The sequence below is a fragment of the Halichoerus grypus genome, chromosome 14 (assembly GCF_964656455.1).
Source record: "Halichoerus grypus chromosome 14, mHalGry1.hap1.1, whole genome shotgun sequence".
NCBI lineage: Eukaryota > Metazoa > Chordata > Mammalia > Carnivora > Phocidae > Halichoerus > Halichoerus grypus.
Window position 1 is genome coordinate 72,636,975 of NC_135725.1, and position 20,712 is coordinate 72,657,686.

The window sequence follows — 20,712 nt, forward strand, 5'->3', positions numbered from 1 at the left end:
AACTGGAACCTGCATTTAGGGGAAAAGGAAGCAGAAGAGAACGACATAGGCTTGTTGGCTCTGACTACAGATAAAGCAAGGTAACTCTCAAGCGCATCTTCCAGTGTCAAGATTTGTCTGGCAGCTTACCGCACAGGACGTCTGACATTTTATGTCCATAGCCATGTCCATCAATCTTGGTCAAAAGCAGAACTGCCTGTTTCTATGTGTTCACCTGGGATTACTTTTCTCAAATATAAATAAATAATCTATCTTTCAACGATTACTTCTCTCCAAGTATTTGATTGCCTTTTTTCAGGTGTCCTGCCTTTGTTTCTGCTTTGCTCTGGGACTTCCAGTTAAGCCAACTATGTCTGCTTCGGGGACGTAGCTCAGGACATGGCAGGCAATAGGGCCTTTTTCGGTTTTTAAAATGTCACCAGTCAATTCCCTGGAAGTTGAACTATTTCCCTAGAGAACCAGTAAAAATCAGTGCACTCCTTCAAAAGAACTGATCATGCAGCTTTTATTTACCACTTAGTATCTTCTTGGGCATGGGTAGGATGTTCCTTTCAAACAGGTCGATCACATGCTTAACTAGCTCAACACATATTGCAAAGGAGTCTATGAAGACTTCGCGTATAAAATACAAAAATCTGTTACATATACATCCATTTAACAGCGGTGTGTACATTACAATGAGTTCCAGTGTCGAAATAACCCCCTGTACCTAACCAGCAGCATGAGTAGACTGTGGCAACAGCCCGCAGAAATGCCCCCCAAAGGGCAGGCCACACAGTGCAGTCGCTACGAGAGCCCCGATCAACAAGGTCACATCTTTTTTTCTTGTTGGTGCACACACAAGGAAAAGATGGAAGGGGAGAGCCTTGGGGATTTGGCGGTGGTCAGTCTTACCGGCAGGTAAACCGTCACAGGCAGTTGTAAATGGGACACAAACATTCATTAAAGAAACTCCTGCTTTTTCTCACCGAAAACACAGCTTTATGCTACTTTCATTGTTTTGATTTCCAATTGCCAAACTTCGGGTCCCTCCTTTTCACATACCTAATAATTTTGCGAAGCTCGACCTAAGTGCACTAATTTCAAGAGTAAGGTGTTCAGTAATTAGGCTCTCCAAATCAGATGCTTGTATGACAGGTAGCACTGAATATTCCCAGGGGGACAAAATAATAAAAATCCGTTCCAGAGAGCTTTGGAGAATGAGGGCCAAAGACATAAACACGCGTGGGTCCTTTCGCCATTGGTTCACCAACATCCCAAAATGACAAACTCTCAGTTATTAATCCTTTTAACAAATATGTGCCCACCCAACACAAGCTGCAATGGGACACCATGATCTCACATTACCAGTCATGCCAATGACTTGGCTGGTCGAGGGGAAGGCATTAAGAGTGTAAATCGGAATTGTGCTTATAGAAAGCGACAATAAATGAACTCAACAGCACTGCGCACAAAGGTTTAAGAGTCAGCACCACTCTCAGCACCATGGGAAATTCCCAGTAGTGAATAACAAAAAGTTTAAAAAGCATAAAACTTGATGAGGTGAAACACTCCATATGAGCCGAGAGCACAATTCTTGCCCTCATCCTCTTTCAGAAACAGCTGACCTGCATGGCATTCTTGCCTCAGAGGCGTATCCCAGGTCCTGTAAATCAAAGTCAGAGGGCACTCAGCAGAGGGGGAAATACTGAACTGGAAAACACCAAATTCTATGAGGCCACACGCTTTCTGAAAAATAGCCAAAGTGGATTTTTCCCCTCAGGCACAAGTCATTCTTAAGTGGGAGTCCATGAGAAGCTCCTTACAATTCATAATGCTACTAAAACCCACAATTATTATTTAGTATCATCTAAGAGGATGTTTTATCAAACTGCGCATTGCAACACATTTATAAGTCAGGAAATGAATTTAGTGGGTCTGAAGAGCATTTAAAATGGTTGTGGGGGGGATCAAAGTATATTACACATAGTTAAGAGTGTGTATTATTATCGCTTCTCGGCCTTTTGGCTAAGATAAGTGAAGAGTGTATATTATTTCACAAAACATTTATTTCAGTTAAAGATTTTATATTCGTTCACACACACACACACAATTTCTGGGTCAAGATGTAAGAAGTTATTTTTATTCTGGTCACAGTCAATACAATGGTCTATAGAGACCACCAAAAATAATAACCATGGAGTTTCCACCGTGGAAACTGTAAAACCCAATTTTGTGCTTGGAATCCAAGGTGAGCTAGAGTTGTCAGTTGACCATAAATACTTGCGTTAGACTTGGTTTTCCCCCTGACCCTACACCCTTAGGCAGGGGTAGAGCAGTAAAAACAAAAAACAAACAAAAAAACCCTAGCTGCAGTTGTTTACTTTGAGTGATATCATGTTATTCCCAAATGGCTAATTAAGAGGTTTGCCCTCCTATTCCATAATCATACTGTTAGCCTAAAAATGGGTGGAAAATTTTAAGTCATCTTCACAGTTTTGAGATTATAAATGGTCTAAACCAAAGCGGTCATGATTTTGTTGTTGATTTGGCTTTTGCAAAGTATGCAACCACAGATACAGACAGAAGAAGCAATCTTGTCCTAAAGTATTTTCATCTGCCTGTAAAAGGACGATCGGAAGGATCACATGGAGATCAAAGTCTCTCTTTCAACTGTGAAGATGCTAAACAATCATCTTCTAAAAACTGATCATCTAAACGATGTGTTCAGTGTTCAGCTTCAGAGTTTCAGGAATCCCATGGTACTCAGATAATGGGTCGGTCGGCTTCCGGGGCAAGGACTGTTGTGCACGCCTCATCTCAGGAGCTTCTCGGGCAGACCAGGGGCAGCACTAGGCAGGGCATCTAACCCTGGGTCCCAGCCTCGGCACAGGCCGCAGGTCGGAAGCTATGTCATCTCCTAGCCTCCCCGAGGTGTAAAACAAGGGGGTTAAATTAAGTGAGTTAGAGAGTCCCTTCCTGAAGTAACTTGATTTACTTTGGATGCAGTTCTAAAACTTTTATCCAGATTGCTCTGCAACTCTGCCTATTGCTTTACTAACAGCTTTAATTCTTTTCATAACTATTTCCGTCAGTTTCACCAACAACCACCTCTCAAACATCCAAGGTCCCATTAAGCTCACTAGGCCCAGACACTTTTAAAAATCAAGTAAAATAGGGGTGCCTGGGTGGCTCAGTCGTTAAGCGTCTGCATTCGGCTCAGGTCACGATCCCAGGGTCCTGGGATCAAGCCCCACACTGGACTCCCTGCTCCGTGGGAAGCCTGCTTCTCCCTCTCCCACTCCTCCTGCTTGTGTTCCCTCTCTCGCTGTCTCTGTCAAATAAATAAATAAAATCTTTAAAAAAAAAAAAATCAAGTAAAATAAAGCTAGTAAGGAACAAAATTTAAGGCATTTTTTTTTTATTTCAGCCAAGGAATGATGCATGCTACAGATTAATCTTTACTTTTCCCCACTTGGTTTTTCAAAGAATACCACCATTTCAACCCCCAATGAACATGGCACTTGTTTCTTTCTTCCCCTTCTAATTTATTCCAGATTTTCAAGTGTTTTCTTCAGTAATGATGCTTTCTCCTGCAGCTCAGGTCTGCTGTCTGCCTCCATAGTAGCTAAAGACTCAATTAGGAGCACTCTGCACTCAGATGTCAAACTTTCCCACTGTTTAGATTCTGAATGGAAAAAGAAGAAAAATAGAATCCTTATAGAACAAGCAAGCAAAAAACCTAAAACTATTCTTTCTGCTTTTCTTCCATATAGCCTATCCCCCAAATAAATGCAAAGCAACCCCCTGATAACAGTTTGGTATAGAACAGGTTCAAGAGTTGTCTCAAAACGTAATTATTGACAATAATCTGAGAGCATGTCAGGGAGTTTCATCCTCTGCCCCAGTACTGGTGGGACAAAGACAATCTAGGGATGCTGAAGCAAAGTGCGAAGGAGGAGTTATCAAGGCAAAGCACACAGTAACAAAAAAGCCATTTAACACAAAAAAAAAACTCTTTATAAAATATGCTCAGTAAAAAAATCTTGAATAAATTTCATAATGGCCAAGTCAGTCTGAACAGACAACAGACAACAACAATTACTCCTTTCTTTAAAGCACCAGAAATCTATATACATACTGAAAATTTTAGAAACTCAGAAAGTATACCAGATCCTAAATCTTGTCTATGAGGTTCTGCCACTTTCTAGTGATAAGGTTTCAAGCAAATTGTTTTGCTGTTTAGCCTCATTTTCCTCATCTAGAATACATTCGTATGTATCTGGCTAACTGTGAAAATTCAGTGATGTGACTAAGTGCCTAGCTCTTTTATTTCAACAAGGAAAAGATGATGAGGTGTGTAGTGTTACTGAGTCTAAAAGGTCTGCTTCATGGAACCTTAAGGTGGGTGCTTTAATTGCTAAGCAGAGAGAAAGACAAGTAGAAATAGCAAATAAAGACTCTAGAGGAAACTGTTCCATCTTCTCCATTCTTAATCTATAGGCTTAGAATAATTAAAAAAGAAGAGAAAGAACAAAAGTGGCCTCCTTTTGAAATACCCCACTGGAGAAAATTAGAGCAGTTTTCTTTTACCATTAGAAGAAATCTGCTTCTTCATAAAAGGTTTAAAAAAAAAAAAAAAAGGAAAAGAGGAAAAAAATAAGATTAAGCAAACTGCTGTCAAATTTGATGAGTTGGGTAGGTTAAGTGTTAAAATGTTTTCCCAACCCCACTCTTCAGGGATCACTCTGTTTCTTGGCGTGTGTACTGGGAGCCCCATTCTGCCACTGGAAGTGACCCAGATTACATCAGGAGTCATGGTGGAAACGGAACTTTTTTATTTCAACGTAACTGTAGGTTCATAATACATTAAAAGTATATAAAATGAAAGAGTACCAAATTTAAACACTTAATAAAATTTAAAGGTTTTAGCTTTGTAGATCTCACTCACATGTCCGTGTACTAATTTGTATTTTAGAGTATACACTTATTAAAAACAAAAGCAGGAAAAAATTTCTAAAATATATGCCATAAAGTATCCTGGCTTTCTGGCCCTTCTCCAATCAGAAGAATCAAGAACTCACCTTCCGCCCCCTCTCCCACTCTCCCTACTTACGTTCCCTCTCTTGCTATGTCTCTCTCTGTCAAATAAATAAAATCTTAAAAAAAAAAAAAAAAGAACTCACCTTCAAGTTTTTTAAGCAGTAATTCTATCACAGATAAAGCTTCTGTTCTCACAGATGAGTAGGTCTTATTTTCTAAGAAGAAAATCAGATATTCATCACATTATTTGTTTTATACGCCTTACAAACAGAACCTCCAAGATTAAGTTAGTGTTACTGGAAGAAAGATATTCAGAAATTACAAATTCAGGGAAAGATACACCTGTTCTTAAGTAAGCTTCACTTTGCTCATTATCATCAAATACTTGAAATGCGTTACATGTCCATATTCCTTACTTAAAAAAAAAAACAAAAAACTGTCATATATCCAATATACCAATCACCACAACAGATGGCAATATTTCAAGGACCCATTTTAGAAGTGAGAAATCAAAGGACACTATCTCAAACACAGAGCTGTCGTCACATGATACCTAAGAAAGGTCTTTAGGTTTGCACGACTTCCTCATTTTATCAGAGAACATTACAGAACCCAGAGGGCTAAGGGCAATCAGGGACACCTGGCTGAGACCCTGCAGAGACTAGTGTCTTAGCAGCCAGTTTTTTATTCGAAGGCAGGCTACCTCCAAGAGGTGCAACTGGAAGAGGCGTCTCTGGTGTCTATTCTAGACACAGCATCTTGTTCAGGGTGAAACTGTCTACGGAAAAAATTAATACACAGCCAAACCTGAGGCAAGGAAAGCACAGGGTGAGCTTATAACATCCTTTTTATGCTACGAAGTACAGAGGTGCCTAAAAGGATGACAGTGACCTGCCAATAAGACATAGGAATCAGCTTAAAGGAGCTTCCACTGGCCAAATCTGGAACAATTTGAGCAAAAAATTAATTAAGGAAAATAATTAATTATAAACTGGTGCGGGGGGGGAGAAAATCCACAAATCAGTACTGTTAACAGATAAATAAAGAGGTAGGGAGAGGTGGGATCTTGTTTACAAGAGGATGCCAACTGCCAAATGGTAGATATGGAGAAAGCACCAGAGTCGGAAAATCATCTTAGTAAAAGCTGGTTCAGGGAAAAACCACGGATGCATGGTCTAAAGAGGATGTTTTGAAAAGGAGCAGTGTATCTGCATGGTCTTGGAGTATCTTCTGACTGCTGGTTAGACACACTTTACAAGAGGAGCAGGGTGTCTGAATGGTCTTAAAGTGTGTTCCCACAGGCTGCTTATCAGACACAAGGGAGAACTTTAGTAACTATACAATAAAGAAAACTGAGTAGTACCTTGACCAGGTAATCAAAATTAACATCGCCAAGTAGGGCAGATGAACACTCTATGCCTCTTGAAGTGAGAGCACACAGCCTCACTTTCGGAGTATCCCAACTGGGAACTCATAACCTGGATCCAATCGTGAGCATACATCAAACACCAAATGAGAAACACTAGTTTCAACAAGGCCGGTGGGGCGGGAGGGGGGGCTTTTCTTCAAAATTGTCACTGTCACGTGAGGTAAAGGAAGGCTGAGGAAGTGTCCTAGACTCAAGGAAACTAAAAAGACACAACAGCTAAAATCAGTGAATAATCCTGGATTCCTTACTGGAGGGGAGGAGGAGAAAGTCTATAAAAGAACACTGTCAAATCAACTGAACCTAAAATATAAATGGAAAAAATGTGGTTAAGCCCACAGCGCCAGCGTCATACGACCTACGGCTGGTAACGGTACTGAGATGGTACGGAAGATGGCGCACTGAAGAGTTCAGGAGTAAAAGGGCACGACGTCAGCGACATGCTGTCAAACGGCTCCAGAAAAAAATACGTACACGGAAGTACAAATGATGAAGTAACTGACACAAAATATTAACAGGTGACTCTGGGTAAAGGATATACAGATATTGGGCGCCTGGGTGGCTCAGTGGTTAAGCGACTGCCTTCGGCTCAGGTCATGATCCCAGGGTCCTGGGATCGAGCCCCCCATCGGGCTCTCCCTACTCTGTGGGGAGCCTGCTTCTCCCTCTGCCTCTGCCTGCCACTCCCCCTGCTTGTGCTCTCGCTCTCTCTGTGTCAAATAAATAATCTTTTTTAAAAAAGGATATACAGCTATATGTACTATAACTGCAGCTTTTCTGTAAGTTTGAAATTATTTCCAAGTAAGGGTAAAAAAAAAAAAAAAACTATCACAAACGTTTTCCCAATCTAGGGGTTAAAATCCTAAATTACGGCTCCAGACTAATATACCACAGTGTGGGGCCAAGGTCAAGTAGATGAAGTAGCTCAGCAGCTGTTCCATAAATCTAGCTCCGAGCACAAGGGAGGGAACATCTGAAGCTTCACTCCTTGAACTTTAAAATGAGAGGACTCCTGGGGCACCTGCGTGGCTCAGTCGTTAAGCGTCTGCCTTCGGCTCAGGTCATGATCCCAGGGTCCTGGGATCGAGTCCCCACATCGGGCTCCCTGCTCAGCAGGGAGTCTGCTTCTCCCTCTCCCACTCCCCCTGCTTGTGTTCCCTCTCTCGCTGTGTCTCTGCCAAATAAATAAAATCTTTTAAAAAAAAAAAAAAATGAGAGGACTCCTAACCACTGTCAGTTCACCACACTCACCTAAAGAGTATGTGATTGATTTACAAGTTTCAAGGAGAATTTCAGCCAAAGCCTCAGGATCTGCATGTTCTTCTTCCAAAATCATTAATCTGTACAAATCAGAAAACAAGATACAAATTGCTAGTTATGAAGAAACATTCTAAAACCTTTCGGGCACAAATAATTTCTATCTGCATATATCACTTTCTGATATCACTGCAGCTTTTCAGTTTTAAAATAAAAGAATTCCCTCTTAATCTCAGGAAACAAACTGAGGGTTGCTGGAGTGGAGGGGGGTGGGTGGGATAGGGTGGCTGGGTGATGGACATTGGGAAGGGTATGTACTATGGTGAGCGCTGTGAATTGTGTAAGACTGATGAATCACAGAACTGTACCCCTGAAACAAATAATACATTATATGTTAATAAAATTAATTAAATAAAATAATTCCACTGATTCGCTATAAAATGCTACTGGGGCAGGAGAGACAAACAAATGAGTGAACTAGAAGTAAAATTACCCCTGAAAAAAGGCGTTCATGGACTGTAGGACTCCTAGCTGCACTTTCCACGTGCTCAGTTTTAGCCGTTCACATAGCAACTTGCACAGCTCCCAACGGTAACAACCTGGGGAGAGCAGGGCAGAGAATGGGCAGGGCCAAGAGACAGAGCAAGTGGGGGACATAGACAGGGACAGAGAGAAATTGGAGCAGAGAAGGACAGAGGGACAGGGAAAGGAGAGCAGGAGAGAGGAAAAAAATAGCAAATGCCTTTAATTAAAGCCATGAAATCTCAAAAAAATTTCAGCCTGACTTTGTGCCCAATTCCCAAATTTCCTGGCCAGGAACACCCCCCACCCTACCCCTGTTCAAAAATGTTGGCTCTCCAAGGAACGAACACAGAATCTTAACCACACTACCTTTCCCTGTAAGATACCCCGAGTGACAGCCAGAGAAAGCAGAACTCGGGAGGCAGGGAACTCGACTTGGGACACGTCCAAGCTTCTGCGCCTGGTTGGCTTATCAAGAGACAACAATGCCTATTCCAAACATGTTATGCCAACTGCACTTGTTATAATTACATAATTACTATTATGCTAACTGATGAAAAGGAGTATAAAGCTCAACAAAGTAGTTATTTCTTAAATGCTGTAAAATTTAGTATGGTTCACAAATGATGAATGGTGGTAAAAATCTAGAAGAATTCTGTTGCACTTGATTTGTTTCGTAAAAAACTGTAAGTTCCTTTTCCACTATAAAGAACCAGAAACCGGAAACTGTAGATGTGCGTAAGAAGCCAGCGTGGAACAGTTCATTTCTCACAGGCCTTGGCCCTCCCTTCAATAACTAGCAAATGAATGTACATTCCTATGCCTTCTATGAAAATAAACTGCTTTGTTTTGAGATGTATGTCATCTTTTTTTATAGAATTCGCTACACTAACTTTTCTACCTATCAAGCAAAAATTAGGAGTCCTAATGGTGTCAATAAAGTGAACTTCCGCTGCGGTAGTCAACGTAATACCAAGAAATAAGGCCACTTAACAAAGCTCCATCTTTTGGAAAATCCTTCCAGTACGTAGCAAATAGGCCGTAAAAAGCTCACACAAAGATGGCAAGGCTCAAAGACAACCTTAAGTCTGAGTTTAGACATGTCCAGTCCTGAATAATCAGTAATGGTCTGTGTAACATTTGAGAACACGGAGATATTCAGCAGGGTGCGCTGCAGGAAGCAACACCAGGCCAACTTAGGAGCAGATTCATCCCCGACTAAGGCCCTATGAATGAACTACAACTAAATCAACAACAAAGGTTTAGTGGTTATTTACTTAATCCTTTGGAAATACATGTTCAATTTAAAAATCTCTCAAAAAGTTGCAAGTTTCTCAGTGAAATACAGATTTCACCTCTTTACTGAAGATTTGGTAACAAGGCCCTTAATTTCGAGATGGAAAGAACCCACTAGTGAAAATTCTACAGATTCCTCAGAACAGAGCATTTAGGTAAAGAGTACCAGAATTCTTTTTATGGCCAAACTATCTACATAAAATGTATCATGATTGTTACGGGTTGAACTGTGTCCCCCAAATTCGTTGAAGTCCTAACGCCAACTACCTCAGAAGGTGACCGTACTGAAAGACAGGGACAGGGTCTGTAAAGAGCTCATTAGGGTGGGCCTCAATCCAGTCTGACTGGTGTCCTTGTAATAAGAAGGGATTAGGACTCAGACACAGACGGCCATTTACAAGCCAAGGGGAGAGGGTTCAGAAGCAGCCAACACTGCCAAAAACCCTTGACCCCAGACGCCCAGCCTCCAGAACCGTGAGAAAATCATTTCCGTCGTTGGAGCCACCCAGCCCGCGGTGCTTTGCTCCTGCAGCAGCCCTCGCCAACCCGGTAAGAGTAGTAACGAGATCATCTGCTCACGTAGGAGTACTATTTACACCGGATCCTCACTACACAACAAACGGTAACTGTGATCTGGCACACAGAACATCCTTGCTCTCATTCAGTAACCTCTGGTGACAGCACTTCTTCCAATGCAGGCCGTGTGCTTACGTTGGGTCTCCACATTTCGGGGCCAGGCTTTGCCCAGGCTCTCGAAGGCTCCCAGCAGAGACTCCAGCTGCAGCTCCTTTTCCTTCTCATTCTCATCTTCATTCTTGGTTGTCCGAACGCCAGTGTTTTCAGGGGAGTTCTAGGATACATCAAAGCAAAGGAAAGCAAAACTTATTTTCCGTCAAAGTTACAGGTGTACTGCAAAACAGTCAGGGTACCAGAGTAGATGTTAACCAAGAACTAAATACTAAATTCTCTACCACGGGCCTTCCTATTTGTAAAAAAAAAAAAAAGATTGTTACAGAAATACTACACCTCTCTAATAAATTTGGAAAATCCTTTAAAGGACTCTGTTAGGAAAGGTGAAAAAAATACTGTGTATGTAGGATTTTAAACATAACATAAAAAGACTTGCATTAGAATCATGGGGTTAAAGATGCAAGAACTTGGTAATAATCCTCTAAATCCAAACTCTCTCTTAATAAAGAAAGGGAAACATGCTGAGAAATGACTCATCCAGCTAGCTGGTGATATAATCAATTGAAAACACAAGTCTCCCAAATCCATGTACTATCATTATGTAACAGAAATTATTTAAACAGCCTTACTGTTGAAAGAAAACCGCAGATTCGCAGCAACACAAGAAATAAAAATGCTATTTAAAATATTTCGTGTTTCACAAAAAAAAAGATAATAAACGGTAACTTTTTTTCTCTGAACCAGTGCCCAAGCTTTACAAATGAGTACTTCATTTTCCAAATGAACCCAAAGTCTTTTTGACCAAAGTCCCTCAATACACGGCAGAGACAATGAGCAGTGGCCCACTGAGCTCCGTGTACTCACTGCAGGATGCCTGGGCTGGCCTCTGCACACCCTTAAAGGGCAAAGCGTATCACCACTACGTCAGAGACCGTCCATTCACTCCGACACTCACTCTTGGAAGTCACTGTCCCCATAACCCTGAGTTTCCCCGTGTGCAGGTTGAAACCCCTGCAACAAACTCATCTTTCTGCTTTGCTTAAGAAGAACCAGCCATTCTCCCATCGTCCCACGGAGGGCAGACGGAGGGCAGACACCTGGAGGACTGCCTTCCTCGGCCTCCTGTGCAGAACGGTGGCTAGCTGGTGAAGCACTGGCCGATGAAAGAGAAGTGCCAGGGCCATGCAGCAATGTCCGAGAACTCTCCTTGAGGGAGAAGAGATGTGCCGACTTCGACCCTGCGTCCTCCCTCCATCTCCTCTGCCACCACCCGCCCGGAAGGCAGGGACACCGCGCACCACGGTGACAATGGCCACACTCCAGGGAAGGCGGAGCTGGGAAGAGCCTCAACTATTACGTGACAGACAGAACTCTATCTTGTTTGAGGCCATGAGACTTTGGGATTTCCTATTTGCAGCTACACTAATCCAAATAAAATAAGTAAAGAGGATGCCAGGAAAATCTTCCTTCCTTTTCTTTCTTTCTAAATTTTAGTTTTAAGTCTAAACGAGACCTGAGAGAATAGAGGTGATCACTACCTTCTTGATGAGAGGTATGACAATGTCAGAAAACTCCTGGAATCTGTCTTCTTTGGTGGCCTTCAAGACATCCGCCGCACAGCTGATTGCTACGATCTTGTATTTAAGATTCTCTTTGCAACACTCCTTCAGAACAGCCCGGAGAATCTCCTTTGTGCTGGGCTGATTGGGCACAGGCTTTTCCAGCTCTGCACTATGGGAGCCACACAAACGCATCGGGACAGTTAACAAGGACTTCAGCTTTGGGGTTCAGCTTAAGAAATGGCATCTTCACTGAAAGAACATTTACCTGCAAGCTGTCACCACACAGGCAATGGCTTTCAACAGCTCTTCCTAAAGGGTTGAAAGATGAGGGAACACTGTTAAGCACACAGGTGTCATTTCCATCCCACGTACTATGACTCCAGTACCTCAGGAATACTTAATAACTATGAGGACAAAAATTAACCGGAGTCATCTTATCTTTAATGCACTTTACTATTTAACAAGCATATCTACAGACTTGTACTCCAAACCACAAGAGCAGGACAACTGTCTTCATCTCCATTTCATAAAGCCTAGAGACCTGACTTGCCCAAAGTCAACAGGTGGATGTGCCAATCACGGAAGGCTGATTCCCAGTCCACGCCTCTCCTCCAGTACAGCGCTGGCCACTACTGACTGGGACAACATCAGGGACATTGTGATATGCTGCCACAATCTCATCTCCTCCACGGAGGGTTCACTGTAAGTATCCCACTAGCACCCTTGTGTGTAACGTGACTAATTCGCAGGCCTCAGAGATGGGCATCCTCAGCTCCAGGTTTAGACACAGCTTGCCTTGCTACTCAATTTCACATGTGCCCAATCCTGATCCGTTCATGAGGTCAACAGGGACAAAATGGCAACCAAGTGATTTAAGACCTCTCTTGGAAAGCTGAACATGATAAATAAAAATCAACCCCCAGCATTACTGTGCAGTATTCAAAAACACGTGGGTTACACTTTGATGAAATAGCATATTTAATCAGACAAGGTTTACCCAAAGCTTCCCATTGGCTAGGAAATCTGGTTCACAAAAACAATCCATCTGACATCCCACAAAACCAGATTCTAATTTTTATAGAAAATGAAAGATGAAGTCATAATCCTTTAAGGATACCTTAAATTTAACTGGGCATGAATGGTTCCTTTACCTTTCCTGCCCATGTTCTTCCAGCTAGGCCTTGCAGTAATGCGGTCAGGATCATTCCCAGATATGGAGGTACTAAGGAGCTGGTTTGTTTTGCAATTGATGCCATGGCAATTGCACCCTGGGCTTTCATTTTCCAAGACTGAGACTGCAAAGCCTTCTGGGTAATGGTAATCAACTCCTGCAGGTATAACCGAATGCCACCAAAGGAACCTAGGTTATGAAAAGCAAAATCAAAGCAACTTTTAAGTGACAAAAAGAATTAACTGGGTTTTTTTTAATCTGAAAAAAAAGTCAGTGACCATCAGTCTAAAGCAATAATTCTCAACGGTTAGATCACACCACTCTCGGAAAGAGAAAGAGAATAGTGTTGTGATATATCTTTACAACAGTAGGACTTTATGAACTTGAATATGCCCACAGGAGGGTGTCATGCAAATGGTCGTCATCCATTTACACATGTGCAGGTGAAGAACAGGAGAAGCCTCACTCTAAAATAATACTCTAAGCCAACATCAAATCACCACTCACTCCCAACTCAAATCAGTAAAGCTCTACTTAGCTGGGGCAGAGGTTCTATTCTCTCACATAGGCAGCAATGAGGGAGGAGAGAGAAGAGCTGAGCATCAACCTTGAGAAGGCAGCAATTTGGACAGGCTTAAAACCAGACGGGACACATACCGTTAAGGTCCTGGGAAAGTAACTATAGGAGTCTATAAATGAAAAAGAGGAGTAAGAACTCCAGCTGTGGTTCTTAAGAAACGGGATGAATTCACAGGTACTGATTACTAACCAGGTACGTTTTCCTGCCACACTTCAGTCCACAAGTCACACTCTTCTTTCTCTGATTTCTCCTCCTCGGCGATCTCATGCATGCCCAGAAATGCCAAAGGCAGCACTTCTTTGGCATGGTTCTTCAGCACGTCGGGGCTGTACCGTCCAATAGCATGGATGGTCAAAGCACAAGAGGTCTTATAGATGGGTTCTGAAGAGGAGCAGAAATAGAGTCATCTTTATGATACTTACTGTGGTTAGGGTAACTAACTGACGTAAACAGACTATTGCTCAGCTCGCACCACAGCAAAACAAATCAGTAACATCAATCCAGTGTTCCTAGCAAAGCACATAATATCACAGACGGCAAGACCCGATTTGTATTGTCTTACTAGACTGTTAACATCTAAATTAAAAATAACAGAGGGGCGCCTGGGTGGCTCAGTCAGTTAACGGTCTGACTCTTGCTTTCGGCTCAGGTCATGATCTCAGGGTGGAGAGAGGGAGCCCACCCCTCATCTGGCTCCCAGCTCAGCAGGGAGCCCGCTTCTCCCCCCTTCCTCTGTCCCCCGACTCACGAGTGCACTCTCTCTCTAAAATAAATAAATATTTAGTAAATAAAATAAAATAAAAATACTAGAGAGAAGGAAATAAAGGTACCTTCTTTCTCCATGTACCAGCCATTAAGCTTCTGCAGGAGTTTCTCAGTGCTGCTATCCCTCGAGGTCTGAAAAAGAAAACAATCGCTATTTATTTCTTTATAATTATCAAAGTATAAATACTTAATTAAATAAGAAATTCAACTCACCCGAACTAAATGGCCCATGGCAAATGCACAAGATTTCTGAATTACACTGTTCCGATCTGTCAGGCCACTAAGCAAAGCACTCATAAGTTTACCTATCAAAAATAATGAAGAAAAATCTGATCCTTGGTTGACCAAATGTTCAACCAGAACAAACTTAACCCTGTTTAGAACCCTTGTATGTTACATGTGTACTATGCACTTGCTTCCTTTCGCCCAATACAAAATTAAACAATCTGTGTCTAGAATATCGTGGGGAAAGTTGCAAAAATGAGAGCTAGGTACATAAAGTTCATTAGCCCCATCGAGGAGTCAATCCAAGAAGAGAAAAATGCTGATGTAAAATTAGGTATAAATGGTAAACAAATCCTACAAAATGGCAGATACTCTTACCTCTTTATAGCCAGTAAGAATTAATCTAATACTTATAAAACAGTGAACACGTGCTAAACTTGTTAAACTTGGTCATCACTGCACCTCTTGCAAACAAAGAAACAAAGGCAGAAGGGGGAGTTTACAGGGAGAAAAACCATACAGAAGATCATAGGCCTGTCTGAATGACACTTAATTTTTTTAAAAACCCTGTCACACAGACATGGCCATACCGAAGTAGCACCACACGCAGCTCTGACAAACTCACCTGAGTGAGGTGTCAGGTCCTGGGGACACTGAGTCGTTAACGACACGATGACACTAGCACAGCCTCCCTACAGGGTTACAAAGGCAAAGGTCTAAATTTGATGGTCACAGTGTTCTGTCTCTCAAACCCACCGTGTCTCAGGTGTCGGTGATTTAAAGATGAGAAATACACGAAGCCTAACAGGATTGCTATCTGGCAAGAGGAAGGTCCTTATTTTAAGCATGCAATGCAAAGATTTTTTCTCAAGGCTTCCAGCAGGAAGACGTGTGCTCTCACACACACTACAAGGAAGAAAGAAAACTAATACAATCTTTTGGGAGGGTCACATAGGTCAACCTGGACATCCTTGTTCTAACAGTTCCAGTTCTAAAAATTTAACCAAAGGAAATAGCTTCAGATATGTCCAAAGACATTCATCACAGTGCTCTGTTCAATATCAAAACAGCTGAAGACAAATCCAATGCTCCTTGTGGACTAATATAAATGATGCTACAGCCACATGAGAGAGTACCCCATGGCCATTAAAGAGGACGCTGTCACAGACACGTGCACAGAAAAGAGACTGGAGAAAAACACTGTGGAATATTAATAGCGATTACCTCTGGGTGCTAAACTTCATGCACAGTCTTTAACTTTCTCCTGATCTACAAATGCTAAAATGTTAAAATGCAAGCAAGTGTTAATTTTGTCAAGAGAAAAACTGAGTTGGCTTTTAAAGTGTGGGGACAGGGTCTGATCCTTGAAAGACCTTGGAGAGGAAGACATTTTTCTTGCCAAATACCTGCTAGCCCCCGTGAAAATGCTAATCACCACCTAAAACCACCATCCGTGCCTTGATACCTACACGAGCATTTCCATTAATGACTGATCATGGCAGGGACCCAGAGGGCACGTACACGGCAACCAGGGGACAGAAATGATCCCACTAAAAAAGTCAGACACTATTTATTGAATAAGTCACATGTTTTCTATTCTGAGTGAGCTACATATTTTAAGTTATTAGTACAACCAGAGAAACAAAATGGTTAATGTAAAATATTATTAAGTTGTACAGAGAAATATGAATTTCAAACATGACAGCTGTTATATTTTTGTGGCCCCAACTAATGAAGATGCAAATTCCTCTTGTGAAAAATACACGTACTTACCTTAGTTCCAAGACCCACACCACTTCTGATCAATTCACATAATCTAGGAACGAGCTCACCAAGCACCGACACATCAAGATATTGCAGGCACTTCGGGAAAAGAATAAAGTTAACCTTAGAAAATGATGAAGCCAATACCACGTCATCAATTAAAAGCTGCTGTGTCAAATATGTACCCACTGGATTTGACATCAAGTTGAAAAACTGCCGGGTTCATTTTGCATTGATTTCAATATAAAAACCACCACTGTACTACAAACAGAAAAAACATTCATCAGTCGTTCAACATTAAAACAAAAATTGGGGTACCTGGGTGGCTCAGTCGGTTAAGTGTCCAACTCCTGATTTCGACTCCGGTCATGATCTCAGGATCATGAGACTGAGCTCTGAGATCCAGCTCCACGCTCAGCATGGAGTCTGCTTGTCCCTCTTCCTTCCCTTCTGCCCCTCCCCCTGCTCACATGCTCTATCAAATAAAATAAAAATCTTTTTAAAAAATCATGAAAAACACTGACTTACTAAAGGAGAAAATAAATTAGGATTCTGCAAGAAAGGATTTCTCTGGGCCTACTCTTCCTCCTTACCAATCCACGTTGTGTAAAACATGTTTAGTTAAAACTGACTTTCAGCGAGCCTGCCCTACCAAACCAACTTCTTAGCCAAATTTGCTACACTATGTTTTTAAAAACGCAATGACATATTTTCTATTATTAATGAGCATATCCAAAACGTGTTTGCTAACCATTCCTATTTATTTAAGATTCCTTTTCCCCTCAATAATCCAACTAAGACATAACACCCTTAGACCAAATTTTGGTGATAGTCCCCCAGTAAGCACTAAAAAATATCTTCTTCTCTTGTCCAGCCTTGTGATCTGCTTAACAAAACAATTTCCAATAGCTCACAAGTTGTCAATTAACCACTCCAGGGTATGCGCAGCAGAGCTGGCTCTCGACTTTAGTGACCCCTAGTCCCGGACTCCAGGATCTTTAGAATTTAGAACCTCAGTGCCAAGCAGATCTTTTCTGCAAATCTCTTCTTACAACTAAAACATTTCAACATTGCTCAGTTCTCCTTCCCTATCTTTTATGCTACCTACCTTCACTGAACACCTCCAGCTTACACCTTCCTAGGTCCTCCCAAAGACCATGCCCAGGCACACAAATATCTGAACCTTTCTAAACAGACAGGCCAAAAGAGATAGAGATTTATAGAGGAATCTTTTAATATATTGTTCTTCTATGTAACACAAATCTGGACTAACAGATTCTAGTATTTGGAAAATGTTTTATTCCATTTAATAATCTGGAAGAAGAAAAAAAGACCTATACTAAGAAAAAACTAGAGTCAATAGCTGTTTGACTCATCCCTTAAACCTCTACTTCATTTAATGGGCTGTGAAGACTGAAAAATTACACTCTAAGGTAAGCAAAAAGCAAACTTTCTTATTACATTAGGCACTGACCATGTTGATTGTTTCCATCATGGGAGAGGATTTGGCAGCACTGAGTCGAGCACTATCCATCGCAGCCTGAGGACACAAATTCAAGTCACTCAGCATATTCGATCAATTAAGAAGAACCCACATACACTCCCATAAAAGGGCTTTACTTCCAGAGGAAATTTTTTAAAAATAATACACAGGTAAAGCAAACTCAAATGTTAAGTCCAACTCTAATTTCTTTTGAGCTACATTCAACAATTACCAATGAGGCAGCCTCTCACTGCAGGTGAGAAATTCAGACAATAGTTAGAAATTAACTGCAGTTAGAAATTAACATAGCGTGGCTCTGAGCAAGCCATCAGCCTGCCTGAGCCTCAGGTTCTCCAACCACTAAATACAGGAATAGGCTAAATAAATTTCTACCTAAGGTTTTAAAAAATTGTATCTAAGCAATAAAAAATGTCATACTTTTTTTTTGCTTTAACTTTGTAAAGGTATTTCAGTCTAACAACTACCCTGCAGGAGAGGTTAACTAGCCACACGTAGTCAATGAGGAAAGAAAGGAACACGTATAGAAGTGACAGGCCTAAGGCTGCAAAGTTTGGGCTAGACATTGTTTCCTACTTCTCAGCACTAGTAAACACACTGTGGGAACCTAGGCAGGGCGAGTCCACTGCTGAAAAGGAAAGAATGATGAATGGAGAAGAAACAGCAACATGAGAGGCAAAGGGAAAGAGGGTCAATTATTAGAATAGTTTAGCCAAGGTAAAAACCAAATAGCAAACTGAGAGCGAGTACCAGCAGTCTACATGACAGAGGTGTGACAGTCCTAATAAACAGAGACCAACGTAAAAACCTCAACAAGCACAAAACCAGGCACGGAACAGAAACACACAATTCACAGAATGTAAGTGACTAACATAATACGATCAGACAATGGACAGCCCTAGTAACAGAAGGCGTAAATCAGAATGAGATTCTTGCTTATCAGACTGATGTTATTCAATGTTGGCAAAGGTGTGGAGGAAACAGAACGGCACAACCTTTGAGGCTGCATAATCTCTCTGACCAAAATGTGGAATCACCTCACTGTAGAATACTACGCATGCATTAAAAAGAATGGAATAGCTCTATATACAGATATGACATAGTGTCCATAACAAAAAGCAGGTTGTAGAACAACATTCACAGTCTATTTTTAAATCAGTGTGTTTGTTTGGGTTTGTAGCCTGTGACTTCAAGGGAATTTCAAAACAGACCCAGGAGGCTACTGACCATGGGGACCCGGTAGGGCAGAGGGGACTCCTAGGGGATTACTTCCTCCCCCTTCTGCATTATTTTTTCACAGTAAATGTTTCATCTACAATTTTTTTTAAAAAAACTTTGATCAGTCAAGGCAACTACAGTATCTCTGAAAAGCAGAATAATTTTGGACAATGCCAAAGTCTAGATACAAATTCTCTTTACTTATAGGGCAGGAGTGGTCCATAGAAGGACTCTGAAGGTGGAGAACCAACCCCTAAAAAAATAAACAAACATGTACAAAAAACTGTGTTAAATAAATGGAAATGCATTTTTTGAATGGAAGTGTTAGTTTTCATCCAATTCACAAAACACTATGTGAGCCCTCGTTGTGCTCCCTCCGACCCCCCAAAACACACACTGCATGAAGTCACAGGTGTGGAGTTATTTCAAGAGTGGTCAAAGTATCATTCGAGTAATGGAGTGTGTCTAAGGACACTGGAAAGACTGTTCCGATGGAACTCAGTACCTTAGCAAGGCTTTTCTTCCTTGAGACTCACCAATATGTCTGTGCTGTCAACTCACCTTTTCTTGGTCTGTAGCCCGGAGGCTCAAATAATTGAGAACCTGGGGTTCCAGGACACTTAAGGATTCCAACAGAGCTGGGATGAGTTTTGGTGCATGTGGTTTCAACATGGCTCCCGCACTTTTGCTAATCTTCACAAGGGTGTTAATGCTACAGACACAGAATACAACTCCTAAGTCCTTTTGACAAAAGCCAGAAGCTCTACAAATCTAATCATGAGGACGTTCTGTGGTTTATTGTATTCAGGAACACATTCACACGGTTACAGTGTCTGGTCTTAGCACTATTTTTTTCCTTTTTATTATAGAAATTTTCGAGCATATGTGAAAGAAGAGAGGATCATAAATGAAATTCTACATATTCTCTACCCAGGTTCAGCCATTTGCAACTTCTCACCAATTTTGTTTCATTTATACCTCCTCCAGACACACAAGCACACATCCCCCCCCCATATCATCTTGAAGTATCCTCGAACTAAACTTCAGTATGTGTCACTAAGAGGCAAGAATTCTTTACTATAATCAAAATAACATTTTCAAACCTAGAAAATATTAATACTTTTTTTCATATAATTTGATATCCAAATTTCCCTGTTTCACAAATGTCTTTAAGAGTTGGTTCGTTTGGAGGGCACCTGGATGGCTCAGTCAGTGAAGTGTCCGTCCAACTCTTGATTGTGGCTCAGGTCATGATCTCAGGGCTGTGAGATCAAGCCCTGCGTGGGGCTCCATGCTGGGCTTGGAGCCTGCTTAAGACACTCTCTCTCTCTCTCCCTCTCCCCTTCCCACCCCTCCACCTCTCTCACTCAAAAAAAAAAAAAAAAGTAAGTTGGTTTGTTGGAATCGGATCCAGAGTCCACCCACACATTGCAATTTACTGCATTTCTTAAATCCTTTTTAATCATCCCTCCTTTTCCTCCTTATAATTTATTTGTCCTCACTAACTCTCTTCCAATGGTGTCATTCAACATGTTCCTCTCTGTCCCCTGTACAGATCTTCAGGCTAAATCAGGTTCAGGTTCAATTTTTTTTTTTACCATGAATCTTTTGTAGGTGGTGGTGTACATGTCCTATTCCATCACATTAGGATGCATGTAATGTCTGCTTATCTTTTTTTGTGATATTAAGTGGTCAGTGAATTCAAGTTTGGTT

At 41.4% G+C, this 20,712-nt stretch overlaps 1 protein-coding gene across 5 annotated transcripts in view; it reads right to left on the minus strand.

Moving 5' to 3' along the window:
• Positions 1-3,383: 3,383 nt before the first annotated feature.
• Positions 3,384-20,712, minus strand: part of ECPAS (Ecm29 proteasome adaptor and scaffold) — a 99,315-nt gene continuing 81,986 nt past the window's right edge. For all 5 annotated transcript variants that reach the window (XM_036090923.2, XM_036090921.2, XM_036090925.2 and 2 more), the window contains 15 exons: positions 19,561-19,711; positions 17,755-17,820; positions 16,290-16,379; positions 15,142-15,208; positions 14,505-14,596; positions 14,357-14,423; positions 13,716-13,907; positions 12,927-13,135; positions 12,041-12,084; positions 11,752-11,944; positions 10,235-10,373; positions 8,199-8,304; positions 7,700-7,788; positions 5,166-5,237; positions 3,384-3,667 (listed from right to left, as the gene is read on the minus strand). In XM_036090923.2, the coding sequence (XP_035946816.2) occupies positions 3,528-3,667; positions 5,166-5,237; positions 7,700-7,788; positions 8,199-8,304; positions 10,235-10,373; positions 11,752-11,944; positions 12,041-12,084; positions 12,927-13,135; positions 13,716-13,907; positions 14,357-14,423; positions 14,505-14,596; positions 15,142-15,208; positions 16,290-16,379; positions 17,755-17,820; positions 19,561-19,711 (1,717 nt within the window). In that variant the 3' untranslated portion in view covers positions 3,384-3,527. The remainder of the gene's footprint in view (positions 3,668-5,165; positions 5,238-7,699; positions 7,789-8,198; positions 8,305-10,234; positions 10,374-11,751; positions 11,945-12,040; positions 12,085-12,926; positions 13,136-13,715; positions 13,908-14,356; positions 14,424-14,504; positions 14,597-15,141; positions 15,209-16,289; positions 16,380-17,754; positions 17,821-19,560; positions 19,712-20,712) is intronic.